General features: G+C 33.4%; 1 protein-coding gene across 3 annotated transcripts; it reads right to left on the bottom strand.

Moving 5' to 3' along the window:
- Positions 1-804: 804 nt before the first annotated feature.
- LOC112044795 (prolyl 4-hydroxylase subunit alpha-1) lies at positions 805-20,584 on the bottom strand. Of its 3 annotated transcripts, XM_052883327.1 has the most exons (13): positions 20,444-20,584; positions 20,237-20,314; positions 13,869-14,070; positions 12,844-12,989; positions 7,829-7,991; positions 6,264-6,445; positions 5,435-5,574; positions 4,529-4,680; positions 3,753-3,906; positions 2,456-2,680; positions 2,068-2,127; positions 1,662-1,827; positions 805-1,171 (listed from the first exon to the last, which is right to left on the bottom strand). In XM_052883327.1, the coding sequence occupies exons 3-13, from the start codon at positions 14,045-14,047 to the stop codon at positions 1,053-1,055; spliced, it is 1,686 nt and encodes a 561-aa protein (XP_052739287.1). In that variant the 5' UTR covers positions 14,048-14,070; positions 20,237-20,314; positions 20,444-20,584; the 3' UTR covers positions 805-1,052. The 3 variants fall into 3 exon arrangements, with proteins under 3 accessions (XP_052739287.1, XP_052739289.1, XP_052739288.1); XM_052883329.1 differs by lacking the exons at positions 20,237-20,314; positions 20,444-20,584 and adding an exon at positions 15,160-15,294; XM_052883328.1 differs by lacking the exons at positions 20,237-20,314; positions 20,444-20,584 and adding an exon at positions 15,024-15,219.
- Positions 20,585-20,785: the final 201 nt, after the last annotated feature.

The following is a 20,785-nucleotide window of genomic DNA, read 5'->3' as shown; positions in this document are numbered from 1 at the left end:
AATAACTTAAATTAAACCAGCCAGAGTGTTTTAATTTACAAATTAATTAAATTAAAAGAAAATTAAGCAAAAGGTTATGCGTATAACGTAACGCCATAGACGTATTTCAATGTCATACAGGCAACTGTCACCCGCACCATGCTACAGCGTACATAGTTTAATACTATTGATTGTGCACAAATAGTTAGCCGCGATGGAGCGAGACATGAGCGCCTAAGGTAGAGATTTTTTAATACAAATAGAGAGAGAGAGAGAGAGAGAGTAGAGATTTTTAATACAAATTCACACTGAAAAAGTGATGTGTTTTCAATAGCTTGAGGTCGTTTTAAATATTGTTAAAGGATTTCTTGTATTGGACTAATAACTGTCAGAGCGGCTTACAGACGGTGAAACTAGCACAGTGTATACATAGTATAGACTAATATACATATGTATAGAATGTCGCTGACATATAGTTTTGCGAGGCCCTTTCTTTTCTCAATCAAAAAATACACATTAAATTTAAAAGCTGACTGCTGAAATTGAGAATATAAGATTATTTGATTTATAAAGGGATGACGTACTAAACTTTGTATAGCTCGTAAAGTATATTTGCGAGATTTATAAAAAGATTCCTCAGACGCAGTATTTAAGTATATACCTAAGAGAAAACTTTAACACATATTTGTTCATTGGTCACGGCTAACTACTTGTGCGTGATATATAAATGTAATTATTATATAAATGTAATATAACAATCAGAGATTCTACTTGTTTCTATAGTTACTCGTATATGACAAACGTAAACTTTAATCGTAAATTTAAATGACTAAAATTTAAGTAAACTATACTGGCAACAATGGCATATTTACTGGTATCACTTTTGGATAACTAGATTTAGTTGATCAAAAAAAAATGGCATGTTTTTGTGGTCACTATTTTGTTCACTGGATTTTTATTAGCTTAATCTAATGTCACTCATTTCATTTGAAACGTTAAAATAGATATATTTACCATTTTAGTCAAGTCCATTCATAATAATTAGTTATCTTAAGTAACTTGTAGAGCAACCCCTATCTGGACGTTTTGGGCACTGGTCGGGGTGGGGTGCGGATCATGCTCTCGGGTTGGTACTCCAAGTCGCAGGGTAGTATCAGCTCTTGACCGCCTTGGTGGATCCATTTGTTGCACACTGAAAACAAGAAGAATAAAATTACATAAATAATGCTACTGTATCTTTCTTTTAGTTCTTCCGTTTCCCTGGTTCGATAATAAACGGAGCGATTTACAATTAATGAAACTGTTTTTAGAAAGAAAAAGGACGCTTCGCAAGTACATTTAACATTGTTACGCGAAAAATTTCTTCTGTGATGTGATGTTTTAAGATTTAACTGTTGGAGACGGGAGTTGAAGCAGAAAAAATAGCAGCGGTGAGTCTGATAGGCTTTCCAACTTCTTTTACAGTCCTGTCTGGCAGATATCGAGAATAATTTCTACACAATTTTCTAACAACCACATGTGGTACTAGGATCCTCGAAGCACGGGGCAGGCGGCGTGGCGCGTGGCCAGGTCGCCCTCGCCCGACGGGTGCAGGTTGAGCCAGAACACTGCCGCACCCTTCACGGGGAACACGCTGAGGCAGCTCCGTGAGTGTCCGCTAGTGATGAGTAATGTTGCCTCACCCCACTTGGAGCCTCGCAGCACGGGGCAGGCGGCGTGGCGCGTGGCCAGGTCGCCCTCGCCCGACGGGTGCAGGTTGAGCCAGAATACCGCCGCACCCTTCACGGGGAACACGCTTAGGCCCAGCTCCGTGAACACTGTCGCACCGCCTTGTGCTACGTCTGACATCTGGTAAAATCACACATAGCCTAGTTTTAGCTCTCAATTTAAGCCACAGCATATGACGCCAAAAGCCCAACATGCGTAATCCAGTGGCGGGTCTAGATAATCATTGAGATACACGACAATTTTGCAAATTAATTGTATGCTAGAAAATTTAAAATCTCTATTTTTATATCCTTCGTAAATGAATAATGGTTTCAACGCGGAATTATACAATTAGAAAAATAAAATCTTAATATTACTTACGTAAAACAGAACAGTGGCTATCCGGTTGCCGTTGAATTTTTCGAACGCATGTTCTTGTTTCTGTAACAATGAATATAGAAATTAGAAGATATTTAAATATTACTCATCTAATTACTTACTTTTGTGGCAAGGATGAGAGAGATAAGCATTATACTTAATCTATCGGATACGTTCGATACTTAATTTAGCGAATAAGTTCAATACTTTATTTAGTGGATAAGTTTAATAATTGTTGTATTATATGTAGTATAAGTTCAATGTATTGCTCAAACAGTATGTAATTCTTAATCTTGCGGATAAGTTTAATATTAAATTTAGCGGATAAGTTTAACACTTAATCTTGCGGATAAGTTTAATACATAATCTATCGGATAAGTTCAATACTTACCCTAGCGAAATCAAAATGTGGTTCGTAATGGCCGCCAATGCCGTAATTGACCACTTGCAGTTCTTCAGCAGACATCATGCTAAGGCCGGTGAAGTCTGCCACGCGCCGGGACACTCGCGCAATGATGGGCGAATCTTCATCTTTGAGCCAGCCCGACTTGCTGATCCGGTAGTGCGCGGGGACCAGCTCGCCCGTCTTCGGGTCGTGTACTGTCGCTCGACGGAACTGTTGAGTAAGTTTATGTATTTAAAGGAGAAACCCAGTCTCCATACTCGAGCCCAAATTATTCAAATGATAAACAGCTGAAAATTCTGCATAAATTTGAATTAAAAATTTTCTAAATCCAGATAATAATATAAAGTAGATACAGATATTTCGAGCCCTACAATACCACAAACTTTGCCTCTATAAAATATTAGTACATAGATAAATAACTATATTTTGTCACTTTTACTGTTAAAAAATATTTAATAATAAATTAATTTTAAATGTCTACAGAAATAAAATTAATATAGACCGAGAGCCTGCGTTAGCCAGACGTACCTCATTTTAGGTAGGCTTAAAGATAATTGCCCACTGGACAATACAACGTCGGCCCAGGAAACCCAGGTTTACCGTCTTATTAAAAGTATATGGAGATAATTTGATGTATAAATAAGGATCTGATAAAATTGGATTATTAAAAGTATATTTCTTAAAGAAAAAACTTTTTGTTTTACAAGAAAACGAACAAACAGACCAATCTCTCTTCAACCATCAGTATTCAAAAAATGTCATGAAAATCAGGCTGTATGGTCAACGATCGTTGCTTGTCCCCGTTGGGGACAAATTAACGACGAATAAAATAACGATGAAAATAAAAATGTCGTAAAACTTTGTAGCAATCTTTTTTTGATAAAGTTACGATTTCATTGTTAAAACAGAATTACTCGTTTCAAGATTTTTTTTCAATACATATTATAAGCAAATCGGTGCTGGAATGGCGACCCCGCACCGGAAAGCGCATTGTTGACCCCCCACTAGGTGGACCGAGGATATTAAGCGGGGGAGCCGCTGGATGCTGGCGGCTCGAGACCGTTTTGCTTGGAGGTTCATTGCAAGAGGCCTATGTCCAGCATTGGACATCTATCGGCTGAAGGTAAGCAAAGTGCCGGCGATGGGCATTAAGCGTTCCCTTTTCATCATATGATCCTTCCTACTAATCTGTTCGCGGTAATTTACTAGTCACAAAATATAATTATGAAGGTAATTTGGAAAACTAATTGTAATTAATATCTAATTAAGATTAGAAACTCACTCTCGGTTTAGCTAACTCCTTGATATGTTCTATCTCCGAATCGCTCAGCACCTCGTGGAACACAACGATGTCGGGGTTTAGATACATGTACTCCATTTTCACGGGAGCCAATATTAGGAACGGGTTATTCTCATTCAGATACCGGCAATATAATCTGTAAAAGTAATCAAGTCAGCAGTTAGGCCATTACGGATTTGAGAAGAGTGGTGGGTCGAAACTCAATACTCATATTAGGAGGGAGAAGTAGAGAAATGTCGACAAAAGGCTATGATGAGACTTTTTTTAAATGGTCCTAAATTGTTCATTATCGTTCTACTAGTTTGAAAAAAAATATGATATTTTTCTGAGACATGAATATTTATGTATTCATGACTGATATTTTTTTTTATAATTTAATAATCAAAATTTTTAAATATTTTTTTGACTATTTCTACATTCTAACTGTTTCATGACGTCACGTTAACAGTAAACCTTTACCAAACGCAGTGTTTGAAAATTTATTTTTCTTTTTAGTACAATTAACTTGTTCTTAAATTAATTAAAATAAATTTGATTAATAAGCTTAGAAAAAATACATTATATATAAAGTTAATATATTTGTTAGTTTAATAACATTTTATAAACAAACAATACAGAATTTTAAATAAATAAGTTATGAAATGACATTTCTACCTTCATTTCTAACTTGTTTGTTGGTAAACAGTACATATCGAGTAGGGCTGTAGTATAGTAGGAATATATGTTAAATAAACTTAATTGGAGATAATATAACTTACTTTTTGGTTATTTTACTTGGCATTTCCATTTCGCCGCGACACAAGGCTTCATACGATTGTCTTTCTTTCTCATACTTGCTTAATGCCTCTGGTTTTTTCTCAGGCTGATCTGCATCTGTTAAATACTCATCTAAATCTACTTCTCCTGTGTCCTGTGTACAAATAATTACTACTGTGAATGGCGTGAACAAGGTTTATAACAAGGGCAGGTAAGTTCTCAGGGTAGGCAGTGCACTTTTGATTTCCAGCGCACAACACTGAATACAATTTTAGTTAAGGTCAATAGGCTAGTTGACACTTTTTTTAGAAGGGTCTTGAATTGTTCATTAGCGTTCGAAAAATATTTCTTTTTTGAGACATTAATACATAATAAATATTATTTGACAATACGAGCCAAAACGCTGTAGGCCATTAAGGTCTATATTTTAAACTAGCTGACGCCGCGCGATTTCACCCACGTGGTTACCGTTTCCGTAGTAATACAGGGATAATATATAGCTTATAGCCTTCCTCGATAAATGGGCTATCTAACACTGAAAGAATTTTTCAAATCGGACCAGTAGTTTCAGAGATTAGCGCGTTCAATCAAACAAACAAACTCTTCAGCTTTATTATTATTATAATTATAATATATAAATTATAAATGTTCCATGATGTCACGTTAACACTAAGGCTTAACCAAACGGAGTGTTGGACAAAACTAATAATTAATAATTAGTTTCACGTTTATTCCTTTTAGTGAAATCAAGTAACATCGGACGTCACAAAATGGACGACAGCGTTTTTGATGTTTGGAAAAATTTAATAAATACATAATTTATAATATAATCGAGTATATTAAAGTGAGCGGATAATTGTGCCTCTGAGTATCTAAAAATCTATTTAAAAAGTTTTTAAGTTACACACCCCGCGCAATCTCCTTTTGTTTTTAGCTTCCTTCTCTTCGAGGGCTTTTTTGTAATGCGGCAGATTGCCGAGCGCGCGCGAATGTTCTGGATCCAGATCTAGCAATTTTTTTGTCCATAACATTGCTTTTTTTACGTCATCTAAAAATAAAAAAAAAACATTGTAGTAAGTGTATATGTTAACCTTTTAATACTCTCTGTTATCCTTGTACTTTATTTGACGCTACGTTACGATTTATGTCAATTCACTGTGTATGTTGTAAGCCACGCAAAAGAATATTTTTTTTAAAAATCCGCCCCTAACCCCTTAAAACAGGGGGTGAAATTTTATACGGGACTTTTCGAAAATTATCATACTTAGCGAACGAACAATACAACGAAAAATACCTGTTTTTTTTTTTAAATCTTCCTCCCAAAATACGGAATAGAAATTTCCCAAATGGTAATATTCTGTTCAGAGTTCTTTTTTGTGTTCTAAACCGTGTTACCCGAATTAAGCGCAGGCGAAGCCGCGGGCAAAAACTAGTACATGTATATGTACAAAAGAATAACAGATCACAGTCAGTCCACAAGATTAAGGGCTCATACTTGGCGGAGGTACTCAACAACATGCTGTATCATCCCTTTAAGTCCATCTGACGCGCTTGCCAAACCTAAATTCCTCTTTTAAATATTGGATAGAAGCAGGCGTTACTTTGCGGAATTTCATCATGAATTATTTGCGAAAAGCTATCGATATTGTAGCGGATAATAGCAAATTAAATAAATTATTATATAAAATCCTCTCTTCGGCTCCTGTACTATAAATACGTACGCAAAAACTGTCTCACCCAGCAGGTAATGCGAGAAGCTAATATACTCGAGGATGTCCACTTCAGTGAAATTCTTCTCTTCTTCATCCTCAGAGTACTTGCGAAGCGCCTGCATCATCCACGCCAGCGCGTTGGTGTAGTCCTTCTCGTTGTACAGAGCCTTGCCCAGCTGGTAACAGTCGCCGGCACTCATTGATGTACTGGAAACATTGACCTCTTATAATAAAAGGACGCACAATCATGTAGAAAATTTCACTTAAAAACTGGCCAATTTTGCTTTGACAGTTTTAAAATTATTGGTAAAGAAAATTATACCTAAAGGCCTTTGAATATAGTCCAATATTCAATAAAATCCCAAATTCAGAGCAAATTCAACCTTAAGCATTGAGTATAAAGTTGAATTTGCAAATGCGATTACTTGAATTGAGTGTCAAGAAGTTGTGTTTGGGACTCATTGAGTGGGGACGTTTTTTGGTCGCATTTGGTGCATCCACTTTTTAATAGGAAATCGATAACTGGAAAACATATTTTTTTATTATTTCCAAGTTAGACAATCGGTTTCTGCACGAAATCGTGGTTGGAAGTCCTTACAAAAGGCTATAAACCCATTAAACAGATGAAGTAGTTAAGGTAGTTTCCAGGGGCGTAACTATCGCCGTTCCAGCCGTATCATTAATACGGGCCCCCCTAACTTCAAGGGCACTTACGTATGAAAGCAAACATTAGTACAATGTATTTTTGCATGTATTGGTAAACGTATGTATTGGGTTTGACTGTGGGGGAATTGGGAGTTTTTTGGGAAAATTTTGGGATTTGTCCTTTGGGCCCCTAACTAATTTGATACTGGGCTCCTCCAAGTGCCACTGGTAGTTTCTAATGTGTATCTTAGACTATCAGTCCTGTGTCTGCAGGGTCACTATTCCAGCGCCTTGGGATATTTTAATCAACAGCCCATTACAGGACCAGCACTATCCACTCTTTATAATTAAAAATCAGAGAGCGCAACTCGTTCGCCCACATATTACCTGCTAAAATGTGCAAATACTTGTAGTATTACTTTTTTTTTATTTCCATAAAAACTACCTTATATTAAAGATAAATAAATAAAAAAAACAAACAGTGATGATCAATAGCCATAAAATAAAATATAAATTTATATTAATTAGTCAACACAAACTATGATTTGTTATTTACTTTAGTGAACTACCCATCACCATACTACTAATTACAATTACATATTATATACCTATAAAAGTGAAATAATGTAATGAGACTCTCTGATGGATGCCCAACGAATTAAATGAGTAACTTACGAAACAGCTATCCAATCTTCTCTACTGTAAAAAATCAGTGAAATGAAAACTAAATCTAGTAACTAAATTGCGTACTTTTAAAGTTTTAATTAAATGTTTTGGTGAACATTATTGCATAAATGATACTAATTAATAATGTCTACTTACGAAACGGTTGGGGTATCTCTGTAAAATTGCATAACATTCATGTTAAAACTTAAGGGCTTATCTCACTACGGCAAAATGAAAACACGATAAAATTGTATCGAAATACATTTTCAAATTGCTCACCTATAAATGACGCCATTCAATCTTCCTTCAGAAAGATCGTTCACTTCAAGATGGTAGGTCTCTTGTAACCTCGTCAGCGCTTGAGCGGCGCCTACGAGATCCTCAAGCGTTGGATACTTTACATCGCTGTGGTTATTCATTATCGTTATGTTCTTGATGTATGCTGCAACCATAAATAACATTTCAATTTAGATTACAGTCAGAAATATAATCCTCTTACACCTCAAAAGAAAAATCAGGTGTCAATACAAAATAGGGCCTGAAATACACGAACGTTACAGAGCGGAAATATATATAAATATATATTTGGACAAAACACACATCATTACTTAGCTTCAAAAGTAAGCGAAGCTGTGATGGTTACCAAAAGAGCTGATATCATCATATACATTCATATACTTCATAAATAATTACTTATACTATAATGTATAAACACACCCTGACATTAAAAATACCCACGCTAATCACAAAAATATTTTCAGTTCTGGAAATCGTACCCACGGCCATAAGCAGGGTCACTATGCTGAGCCACACGGTCGTCAAGAACAAGTAAGGAGATCTCATGGCTACATTTAGTGAATGACAGTTAAATAGAAATAAACTGCAACAGGTCTTATATATTCAGCATTGTTGGCAAACATTGCACGATCATGTTACCAGATAAAACAAACATGGACAATGGACATTGTAAATAACTAAGACTGCGTTGTCAAATTACATAGTTCAAGACAACCCGTCTTGCCCAAGTCTCAATAGATTGATGGTTAAGGGACTCTAACGCAATGTTAAACGTCTAGGGTTCTTGCGGGCTAGACTACCGTACCCATTTGGAAAAAACATACGCGTCGAATTGAGAAACTCCTCCTTTTTTTGAAGTCTGATAAAAACAGGAATATTGGTCAAAAATTTTGCAAATAAGCAAAGACTAAAGATAGTCTTTAGAATAATTATGACTAATTTTAAGTATAAAATTAGTCATAATTAGTTAAAATTCTTATAAAAATTGTTGCACATCACTGTTGCTATGTGAATACAGGGCTTAACGACAACAGTAATCAATGAGATAGGCTCAATAATTTGATTTGATTCAAAATCAATTCCAGTAGGTATGCTGTGAATTTAGGTCAGAGATCCTCCAAGAGATTATTTTTTAAGCAAAAAAATTGTCAGAAACTCAAAGGTTATCCATTGTGTTAACTCGCATCGATATCACAATCCCCTCACGTAAAATGACGTTAGCAATGAATTCCGAAGCTATTTCTGTAAAATGTTAATCATGCAAGGAATCACAATAACAATGGACAATTTAAGCTTTGTTCAAGCTTTTATAAATCTGCGAAAGATTTTTGACAACGCAATAATGATAATTAAGTACATACTTAAGTTCTGACATTCATGGCACTTAATTATTCGCACAGGTGTTGAGAAGTTGCGACAGCCATATTATTTTTCTTCACAAACTGACATCACGTTCATATATTTATTTAAAGCATTTTTTACTATTTCCCTAGACTTAGAGATTAATAATTAATATTTGCTACTAGCGGACGCCCGCGACTTCGTCCGCGTTGAATTGAGTTTTTCGCAAATTTCCCAAAAACCATGGATTTTTTCGGAATAAAAAATAGCCTACGTGTACGGGTATTATGTATATTCGTTTTAAATTTCAGCCAAATCGGTTTAATAGTTGCGGCGTTAAAGAGTGACAAATATCCATACAAACTTTCGCATTCATAATATTTTTCGGATTTTAAATTTAATCGTAATATATTATTTAACTCTGTGTCTGTTACAACTTATAATTTACATCCTCGCTAAAGTTTGCAAGTAGGTAGGTACCCCGTATATTATGTGTTCTTGTAGCCCCCTTATATAACATTATAGAAAGTAAATATCACGTGTCTCAAACGGTGAAGGGAAAACATCGTGTGGAAATCTGCATACCAGAGAATTTTCTTAATTCTCTGCGTGTGTTAAGTCTGCCAATCAGCATTGGGCCAGCGTGGTGGACTATTGGCCTAACCCCTCTCATTCTCAAAGGAGACACGAGCTCAGCAGTGAGCCGAATATGCGGATTGATAAATTATGAGCGTACGACCTTTAATATAAATACGATTGTGAGTAATATAAAGTCAATTACCATTTGCCACTAATAATGAGAAATTATAATTATTTTAAATGGATTTCATCATATTAATCTTGTACTATTTAGAACTGTTCATAGATTAATTGATTTGAAATTATATTTCATTTTACCTACCTACTTAATAGTTAATCTATGAACAATCAAATATAAAATTACATATAATTCAAGTAATACGGTTACTTGAATTATATGTAATTTTATATTTGATTTGAAATTATATTTCATTTTACCTACCTACAGCTATCTATGGAGTGGAAGTAGGTAATTATAATTAATAATTATATAAACAAAATATATTTTCACGTTGAAGAAGTCGTGGGCAATATATTCAGTAGATAATGAATCAAAGTACCCTTTATACTTGTATCTATAAAATATATAGGTAGCTATATGTTTATTAGAACCACTGCAATCATTACATGATTGTGTCATACTCATAATAAAGTTCGTGATGCACGTTTCTTATAATAGTTACCTACTTAGGTAACTTAACTCAAATTTTATATCAATTCAATAACCAACTTACGAAAACCTCGTAGAATTACCTATCCACGAGCGCCTATCTATTTATAGTAAAGGTATGTAGCTAATGATTTCATCATGTGCTAATATTCCGTAGCAAATGATTTAGTAATGTTTACTTTCATTATGACAAGTTAAACACAAAACCACACATAATGATGTGTGACTTTTTATAAGTGCTAAGGACATATTTTTTTAACATACTACTAAGCTAGTCTAAGAGACATGTGTTATAAAATGTATGTAGCTAATGATTTCATAATGTGCTAATATTCCGTAGCAAATGATTTAGTAATGTTTACTTTCATTATGACAAGTCAAACACAAAACCACACATAATGATGTGTGACTTTTTATAAGTGCTAAGGACATATTTTTTTAACACACCACTAAGGTAGTCTAAGAGACATGTGTTATATCTCTTACATTAAACGTACAAAACAATTTGAACCATAAATATTTTTATGATAAATGGGTACCTATACTTGCGTTGCAAAAAAGTCTTTTGTTAAGAAACCTTTATGTGCTTTTACGAAATTTTCTACTTTAAAAGAAACATTTAAGTGATGACTTGAAATCCTCAGATGTTCCATGTTCAAATTCAATATATACCCTACTTTTAAGAAGCTCTTCGTTTTATTGTATTAATCAAGAAAACAACCATGTTTCTCTTAAATAAGATTGTCATCTTGTTCTTGACAGGTAACATTTAGATTTGAATGATAAAGATAAATAAAACAACTCCTTTAACACACGACAAATAATATTGAGTATTTATGGCTTATAAGTGGATACAGGCAAAAGCCTTGAACGGTGGTATTTAGTAAACCTTAATGACTTGCCAACACGTAGGTACTTGGTACATATTACGAAAATTATGCGTAATGTACCCAAGATGTAGTATTAGAGGTAAGAGGTAACAGAATGCTATTATAGACCCCTCACTTTAGTGGGTACCATAAAAGGTGTATGAATGAATCCAATAAAAATATTCATATTTCTTAAAGAAATCATAATACATTTATAAGTACCATGTACCATTTTGAATAAATTAAAATTACTTTGAATTTTCAATTTAATAAAATTAAGTACTAGCTGACCCGGCAAACGTTTTACCTTCTTAATTAATCTCTAAAGGTTATGAAAAATAGGTGTTGGCCGATTCTCAGACGTACCTATCATACACACAATTTCATAAAAATCGGTCCAGCCTTTTCGGGGGAGTTTGGTACTCGTAACAAACATCGCGACGCGAGAATTTTATGTATTAGAAGATCATATCATTCAAGCCGATTTCCGCCGGGTTACCTTTTAAAAGTCCATGTATATTCATTGTTGTACTGTATCTAGGTAAATGAGAAACCGGACTTTGGGACGGCTTACTTTTATCTAAATTCTATCCTTCGCCACTGTACATATGCTAATTTCTTTTTCGTGTGGATAGTAACCACATAGGCCTTCTTATAACCTTCCTCAACAAACAGGTTATCATACTAGTTCTACCGAACATTCTACAAAATACTTATGTATTCTGTGGTTCAAAAAGCTGAGATTGACTAGCTTTGGAAATTAAATAGATTTGACACTTACATAACCATGAAAATTGGTTTCTTATTAACCGTTTGAACTAACACTATTATTATTTACAATCAAAGATAAAGATCAAAAAAGATTATTAACCTCCGACGCAAAAAGAGGGGTGTTATAAGTTTGACGTGTTTTGTCAGTCTGTCAGTGGCACATCGCTTCCGAACGGATGAAGCGATTTTAATTTAGTTTTTTTTTGTATTAAAGGTGATTTATGTGCGAGTGTTCTTAGACATGTTTGATGAAAATAGGTTAAGCCATTTAAATGTTGTGGGGGTGAAAGTTGAAATATACTTGAGTGAGTCTCAAATGAAAGCGCACTGAAAGAGAATATTCATGACTTGATCAAGAGTGTAATTAATAATTTCATAATATTCGAGGCTTTTCAAAAATTTCAATTTTATGTTATTGATTGTAAATAATATCGTTGTTCTAACGGTTATTATGAAATTAATTTTGATTGTTATGTAGTGTCACATCTAGAATTAGGATTAACATTGGCATTACCTTTAATTCTGATCATACAGATGTATTTCTAATCATTTGATGGTATTTTGGTTTTCCAAAATTTTAAATTGTTAGTTAATTGTGACAAAATTAACATGATTATGACGAATAATTGCAATCATTATGACTTGTTCTCATAATACCTGCCTTCGTGGTGCGCTGCAGTTTTATGTCACCGCGCATAAATTACGACTTTAAGCGCTGAAAGGGTCAACTTAAAAGCTTTAAACATCTTTATAAGTTTATCACATACCTGTTCCCGATATAATGTTCTTCTCAATTAAATCCAAATCTGTTGTCAGTCTTTTGATCAAAGTGAATGCGTTTATTGGATTACCCAAATAGTTGGGGATGTCGTCCATAGCTTTCTCGTGTTCATTTTTGTACTTGACTAGATGCCTAAAATGATAAATCGATAATTAATTTGTTCAATCAAATTATGATACTTAAAATCAAATAATGATACTTAAAATCAAATTATGATACTTAAAATCAAATTATGATACTTAAAAGATAATGAATTAATTAGTTAATTGTTTTATTTTCGATACACTTTGATTTGATCAAATATAATTGACTTATATAATTTTATATAAGTAAACTTTATATTTTTTGAATATAGATATTCAAAAAATATTTTGTAGGTTTGGGTGTACTCTTCTATATCAAGATCCCCAAGATTGTGATGGATCTGCCAATGCATAGCTTTAAGCAATATGATAAAAAACATTTACTTAGTCGAGGGTACTACACCATTGATGAGTTCCTTAAAGATAAAGGCGCTTGAAGTTCATTGGATCAACTTCGACGTTCACACAGGAAGTAAAACTTCAGAAATTGTAATGTTGTTGTTACAATCGATTGTAAATTATAATACTGTATGATTATTTTTAAAAGAGCAACTGTCGAGTTTCTTGCCGGTTTCTTCACAGCAGAACCTGCCTTTCGAGCAGGTGGTAGAAACTTTACAAATAGTCAACTGGCGTGTCAAATGTGCTTGTAAACTGAGCCAGTCTACTTGAAATTAATTGATTATAAAAAAACTCAAGTGATATAAAGTCGGAGTATGTCCGACTAGTTTCGAACCCATACGGGGCCCTTAATCATAAGCTGGTTCTTGCAACGCGGCACGATCCAAACGAACATACTCGAACCTTATATCACGTGAGTTTTAGCCGTGTTCCATAATCAATCAATATGAATTACACTCACGATAGTTTAAATTCTAAAAAAGTAAGAATATTATTTCTAAACACTAGTTTGGGCAAGCATAAATACCTTTTTAAAATAGATAGCCTCTTTTCCTCCTTATTAATATAATCGTCTAAATCGTCAATAATCTTCCTGTGTGTCTCCAATAAAGGTTCCACGTCAGAAATAGCAGTGAACAATTCGCCCCTCGTTGACGTCCACAAATTTAACATGACAAAACATATAACATATGAAATCTTCATCATGGAGAACACTATTCAAGCTTTTTCTAGAACAAGGAGAGCATTATATAAATAATTGTCACGTAACATGTTCGGAATGATAGCGAGCAATTGATAATGACAAAAGCATGCGCGTTATAAAAAAAGTTCATTCATTTACTCGAGGTTTATCTAGGGCAAATACCTATTGACTACTGGGTTCATTTAAAATTGATTAAATGTTTCTATCGTCTTGTGTGCCTACCCAAAATGCGAATACATGCGTGAATTCAACCATATACGAGTATTCTCTCATTTATTTTTTTGTCCTTTTTATTATTAATAATGTTAATAAAATAAAAATTATAATACAACCCACTATTAAAAATGTACTAAATGAATTCAACAATTATTATTAACAATGTCTTCTGATATACAAAATTCTCGTGTCGCGATGTTTGTTACCAAACTCCTCCAAAACGGCTGCACCGATTTTTGTAAAATCTTTGTCATTTGTGTGCATATGAGGTATGAACATCTATTTTTCATACCCCTAATAAGCAAAGATTTATAGTATAACATCGTTACCCGTAAGTGAATAATTCAAAGGGAAAACTCGTATAATAAATACTTTTTTAGTTTTTTATAATGGATTCATAGTAAAGTTCATTCAAATATAATCAATCAATAAATTTCTATTAATACACGATTTTAAAACATCATTTTATGATGTGTCACACCACGATACCGTTTCTCTATGTCGGCAGGATATTATTCGCCCATAAAACCTATCGTTTTATTTTATATCATGTAATTAAATTAATTAATTTTATAGACAAATCAAATCATTTTACGACTGAATGTTAACACGTTTTTTACGAAATTTGTAGCTTTTAATTTGACGGACTACTCTAGTTGAATTTATGGCTACTATAGATTTAAGAATTACCAAACAAATCATTTTAACACCTAAGTAACTAATCACATTATATATATTTTATTTAAATAAAAGTATACGTACGTTTGATTTTCTTCAAAAATTAATACAACATTAATAAATCACTTTTAATCACTTCACGTCCGATCTTCCAAACTTATTTATAACCAAACCGGTGAAAAGTCACACACAACAAAATTAAAAAAAAAATCATTCATACAAAATCGGTTCTGACTTCCTCCATCCGGCGACGGCATACGAGCAATGGAGTCTACGTGCGCCAGCGCAACACCCAGCCCGGGTCAACGGACAAATAAACTTGCGAAGCTAGCGACAAACCAGTGACCTTATCAAACTGTGGTACAAATGACGTTATATTAATAACATACACGTACCTAAATATCTAGATACTCACTATCACAGGCCACAGACCTAGCTCTATGGATTATAACTTTTTAGTTCCAATTTATGCTAATGAAATTATACATATAAAATAAATAGCCATAATTTAATAAATGGTACTTTATGCCCATGTGTGATACTCATCTCTCGCGTTATGTAAATCATTGAATTAATTTAGAACTCGAAAATGGTAATGGAATTTTTTATAGATTTCGCTCACGAAAACAATATGAAGTTCATAAATCAAGACAACTACCTAATCTATATATATATAAAAATTAATTGCTGTTCGTTAGTCTCGCTAAAACTCGAGAACGGCTTAACGGATTTATCTTATCTTGGTCTTGAAATGTTCGTGGAGGTATAGGGAAGGTTTAAAAGGTGAGAAAAAATCAAATAATTTCCGGGAAAACCCTAAAAACTGCCCTTTTCTATTTCCCATACAAACGTTTAAGAGTCAAGCGGTAGGGGTAGAGTAGGGGTAGGGTAGGGGTAAGGTAGGGGTAGAGGTATAGAAGGGTAGAGTAGCGATAGAGAATAAGTGCACTTATGTCAAAACGAAGCTTGAACGGGTCCGCTAGTTGAAAATATTTTTTTATCGCAGAAAGACTTTTCGTGCAAATAATATATTTTTAGAATCTTGAAAAAAAACTAGTTTTTTAATTTGGTATTAATTAGACTAAATTTAGTACAAACTAGATAAGTACATTTAATAATCAGGGCCTCCGCTACCATATGTGCAAAGTGTGCATTGCACACGTGCGCCATCCTTTAGGGGCGCCATCCTTTAGGAGCGCCAAAACCATGGGCTTTTGTACTATGGGTTTTTGTACTATTTTTGTACCGTGCGTTCAGAACCCTAAATCTGTGATTTTTAGTATATGACTATTTTCTAGTATTTATGAACAACGTGTCTGTACCCCATTAGTTAAGCAAATGTTTTAAAATCAGTGTAAACAAGAGTTGATTTTATTATTTCATTTTGATATTCTAGTCTACAAATAAACATAATTTTTAAGGTTCAGTACATACCATCAAAAAAAAAGATATATCAAAAATGTCTTAAGGGGCGCCAAAATCCTTTTTCGCACACAGGCGCCAGTTGCCCTTACGGGGGCCCTGTTAATAATTTTTCAATCTTGATTAATGAAGAAAAACATAAGGAAAATTATTATGTCAAACATTTTTCCTACTTAACAATCGTAGACTTCTATTCATTCATGTAACAAAGACACATTTAAATAAAGAAGCGGTAAATCGCCACATTTAACTTAGTTAAGCAGCGTACTGGAAAATTTGGAACGTTTCGTCCAAAGTATCACATAAAGTGAGAAAAAGCCTACAAGAACGAGAGTGACTGGCAGTACTTATAATATAATAGTAATGCCATAGAAGGTTGTAAAATATCTATGTGATAATACGGACGAGGTAGGACATGATTATAGCGCCGAATTGCTGTGACCAGAAAGATATAACAAGGCTTTAGAGGGATTTTGATACAAAGGGGCTAAGTTTTAAAGAGTGATATCCAAAAATATTTAATGATGATGATATCTATACTTATAATAAAACTGTAACCGGTCAAATTCTGTACATTGAAGATATTTTGAACTGGAGTATAATAAAACTGTAACCGGTCAAATTCTGTACATTGAAGATATTTTGAACTGGAGTATAATAAAACTGTAACCGGTCAAATTCTGTACATTGAAGATATTTTGAACTGGAGTATAATAAAACTGTAACCGGTCAAATTCTGTACATTGAAGATATTTTGAACTGCACTATAATAAAACTGTAACCGGTCAAATTCTGTACATTGAAGATATTTTGAACTGGAGTATAATAAAACTGTAACCGGTCAAATTCTGTACATTGAAGATATTTTGAACTGGAGTATAATAAAACTGTAACTGGTCAAATTCTGTACATTGAAGATATTTTGAACTGGAGGGCATTATATAATTTTTTTTCGAATTCTTGTCTGTCTGTCTGAATGAATTCAAATGAAACTTGGCACTATTTAAGACCATAATACGTAGAGGGTTATAGGATACTTTTTATTGCGAAAATAAAATAAGAAGGGGGTGAAATAGGGGTTGAAAGTTTGTATAGAAAGTCCTTCATTTTTAGAGTTACAGTTTTAAAAATTTGTTCGTAAATCATAAAAAATACAAAATATAATGTGATTTAAAAACTTTTAAAATTCAACCCCTAAAGAGGTAAAATAGGGCTTGAAAGTTTACATTTATTTCCAAGCGGACGCACGGAAGTCGCGGGCGTCTGCTAGTATGATATATGATTCAAAAAATCATTTTACATACCTTCAATAGGGGGCAAAGGATAAGGCAAATGATTGTTGGCACAATCTGAACCGATTTTTTCAAAATTGCGTACAATAATCAAACTAGATTTAAATTATAACGATAAATCCCACTTTTAATTTAGTGTACATATATTTTTTTTATGTAAGAGTAAAAAGTTACAGATCAGCAAAGAGCCGATGCGAGATATCGCATTTAGCTTCAATTCATACTATTATTTGATGACCAAGTGACGCAATAGGTAGTGACCCTGACTTCTGCATCCAAGGTCGTGAGTTCGATTCCCACAACTGGAAAATATGACAATACCCACAATAATGTGACCCTTAAACGTAAACCTAGTCCTTATTCTATCTATTCTACTACATTTCTATTAACCGACTTTTAAAAGGAGGAGGTTCTCAAGTTGATTGGTATGTTTTTACCTGTACGGCCTTTCATACTTTGGTTTTATTATGAGCATATTTATTATAAGTTTCGAAATTACTATGAATGTACAAGAGAATATGGATTGCATAGCAAAGTTACCAGAAATAAAGCGGATTCCACACGAAATATCAGACATCCGCAAGAAAAATTTATGCCTACTTATAATAATATGCTAAATGTGTTTATTTATGACTAACATTCAAAACAGCATCTTATTTGTGTAAAAAAAACATCAATTTGGTAAACAAGTTAAAAGGGTTCAACATTCTCAATTAAAATTCAAAGGATCAGCAATAAACAGTTTTACACAGTTTATGTTTGATTATTTAAATATGATTTTGTATTATTGTTTTATATATATTGATGGAAAAGGACAAAGCTAAGCAATTAATGATAATTTAGACCATTTTAAAACCTTATAAAAAATGTGTTGATTACAACCAAATTTTTTTTAAAATATCAATTATGTCAAATATATCAATTAATAAAAATTAACTTTTAAAAGTCATCATCTCCTTTTCTAAGGAATAGGAGATGATTAAAAAGTCTCTTACTCCAATCATACATACTTACTAAACATTGTCAAATACATTTGACATTCACAAATACATTTGATTGCAGGTATGTGATCTCCTGCACTATTTTACTTTTAAAATTATAGTTCATACCTTAATGGCCATGATAAGTATGATATATTATGTAAATGAGAGCTGTAATTTAATGCTAATAGCTAACATAAATTTTACATTTTAGATATCATTGATTTATATTTTTCATCCAATCCAATTATGCTTAAACAAAAGTAATAAGCACATATTTTCTGCTCTACTTGTTGTATGTTTTAAAAACAAATTTTATTTATTATATTGATCATCACCACTGATTTATTGCAATTGTAAAGATTTATTTTACTTTTTAAAATCACAAAATAACTCTAGTGATGTCACAAAATGTTTGCACCATTAGATTGTATATGATTAAATGAAAGGGGTGTATAGTTGCAGAGGTTTACTTTTGCATTCTTACTCAGGTTTGCCGCCTTGCTAAAGTAATCCAGCAGGAAGGATACCACAGAGAATCTACACAAGACTTATTCTGCACTAAGGTCCATAAAAAGAAGAATGTTATAGTTGGATGCAATCTTTATGTTTCAGAACATACAAGATTTTAGATATCAGCAGTAACACAGGGACGCGATGGTAGGGCTTCACACATCTTGACATTACATGGGACCTATGCATAGCAACACCCGGAGCTTATTTCCAAAGCATCATAAAGCTTGCATCAAATATATTTTGGATGAACTTACAATAACTCTCTTAGCTTTGATTTTAAGTTTTTACCTTGCTCTTTTTTTTAAATATTGAATGTAAAACTGGATTGTAATAAAAAAAAACATAATAATCAAGGGCCAGGCCTCCCTTCTTATAAGTGAGGGGATATGGAGCATATACCCACCACTTTGTTCCAATGGCCAGGCTAATAATAATAATTCACTTATTCAAGTTTAATCTGGGAAATAAAACCAGCACATTTTTGTGCTGCGTGCGATTTTAAGCTTAAGCTTTCTCACTTAAGGGTTCATTTACACGAGCAGCAACTGCTGCTGACGACTGCAGTCGGTGACGTCTCAACTGCAGTCGTCGGTTGCAGTTTCCAGATGCCGTTGGCTACGTGCTGCTCGTGTAAATGAACCCTAACCCTTAATTGGCCTAGAATCAAATAGTGGAATATTATTAAGGCATAAACTAGATATACCAGATTATATTGAATCTAATCTAATATTTTATATTTGCGGAAGTCCGCTACTCAGTCTGCCTAAAATTCTGTTCGCCACAAACCCCGTGTGAGCCTAAGATTTTTCTGGGATAATAAGTAGCCCATGTTTTGCTCCAAGGTACAATTAATCCAGAGGTCATTCATCTTAATCAGTTCAGCGGCTTAACGAAGGGACTTTCGTATTTATAAATTGAATAGTAGTTATAGATTGATATTTGATTAGCTTTACAATGTAATTTAAGTACCTACGTACTTAAGTACCTAATAATTAAAATATTGTTGAAGCAAAAATTAATAAATACAGTAATTAATAATACATACATACGTCTTTTTAATTATTTTATTATATAAAATTTGGCTTACCTTATTTAAAAATAATTTCTCTATACCAAAACTTTAAAATCTAATAGCAATCATTGTCTCCGGAACTTCACCTGCATTCTGCAATACAACAAGAACACTTGGAAATTATTCCTATTTTAATTATTAGTAAAAATTAAAAAAAACCAAGTAAAATTTTAAATGCAAACAGCAAATTAATTAAGATAAACAAAAAACAAAAAAACATACCCCTCTCATTCATAATTTCATAATCCTCGTTTTTTTTATATTTACAATTTCTTGCGACAAAACTTTCAACTGTCAGTGTCAGGCGTCAGCAGCTATAGCTAACTCATAGAGTAATATATACATGAGCTAACTGCACAAGTGCACAGACCACAAATGAAGGCTATCTGTCAGTTCAGCTCAGCTGCTTACCACAGGTAAAATTATCAATTACATATTTTAGGCGTCTGCTGTGCTAGACGTTACTCCTCTGTTACATTATAAGATCAACGATCTAAGGCGTTTATATAAACTGTTTTTAAAGAATCGATGTTTCATTGTTGTAATCGATTTTGTCGTGTAAAG

Source organism: Bicyclus anynana, chromosome 9, assembly GCF_947172395.1.
Source record: "Bicyclus anynana chromosome 9, ilBicAnyn1.1, whole genome shotgun sequence".
Classification (NCBI taxonomy): domain Eukaryota; kingdom Metazoa; phylum Arthropoda; class Insecta; order Lepidoptera; family Nymphalidae; genus Bicyclus; species Bicyclus anynana.
This window is presented reverse-complemented; position numbering and strand designations above follow the sequence as displayed.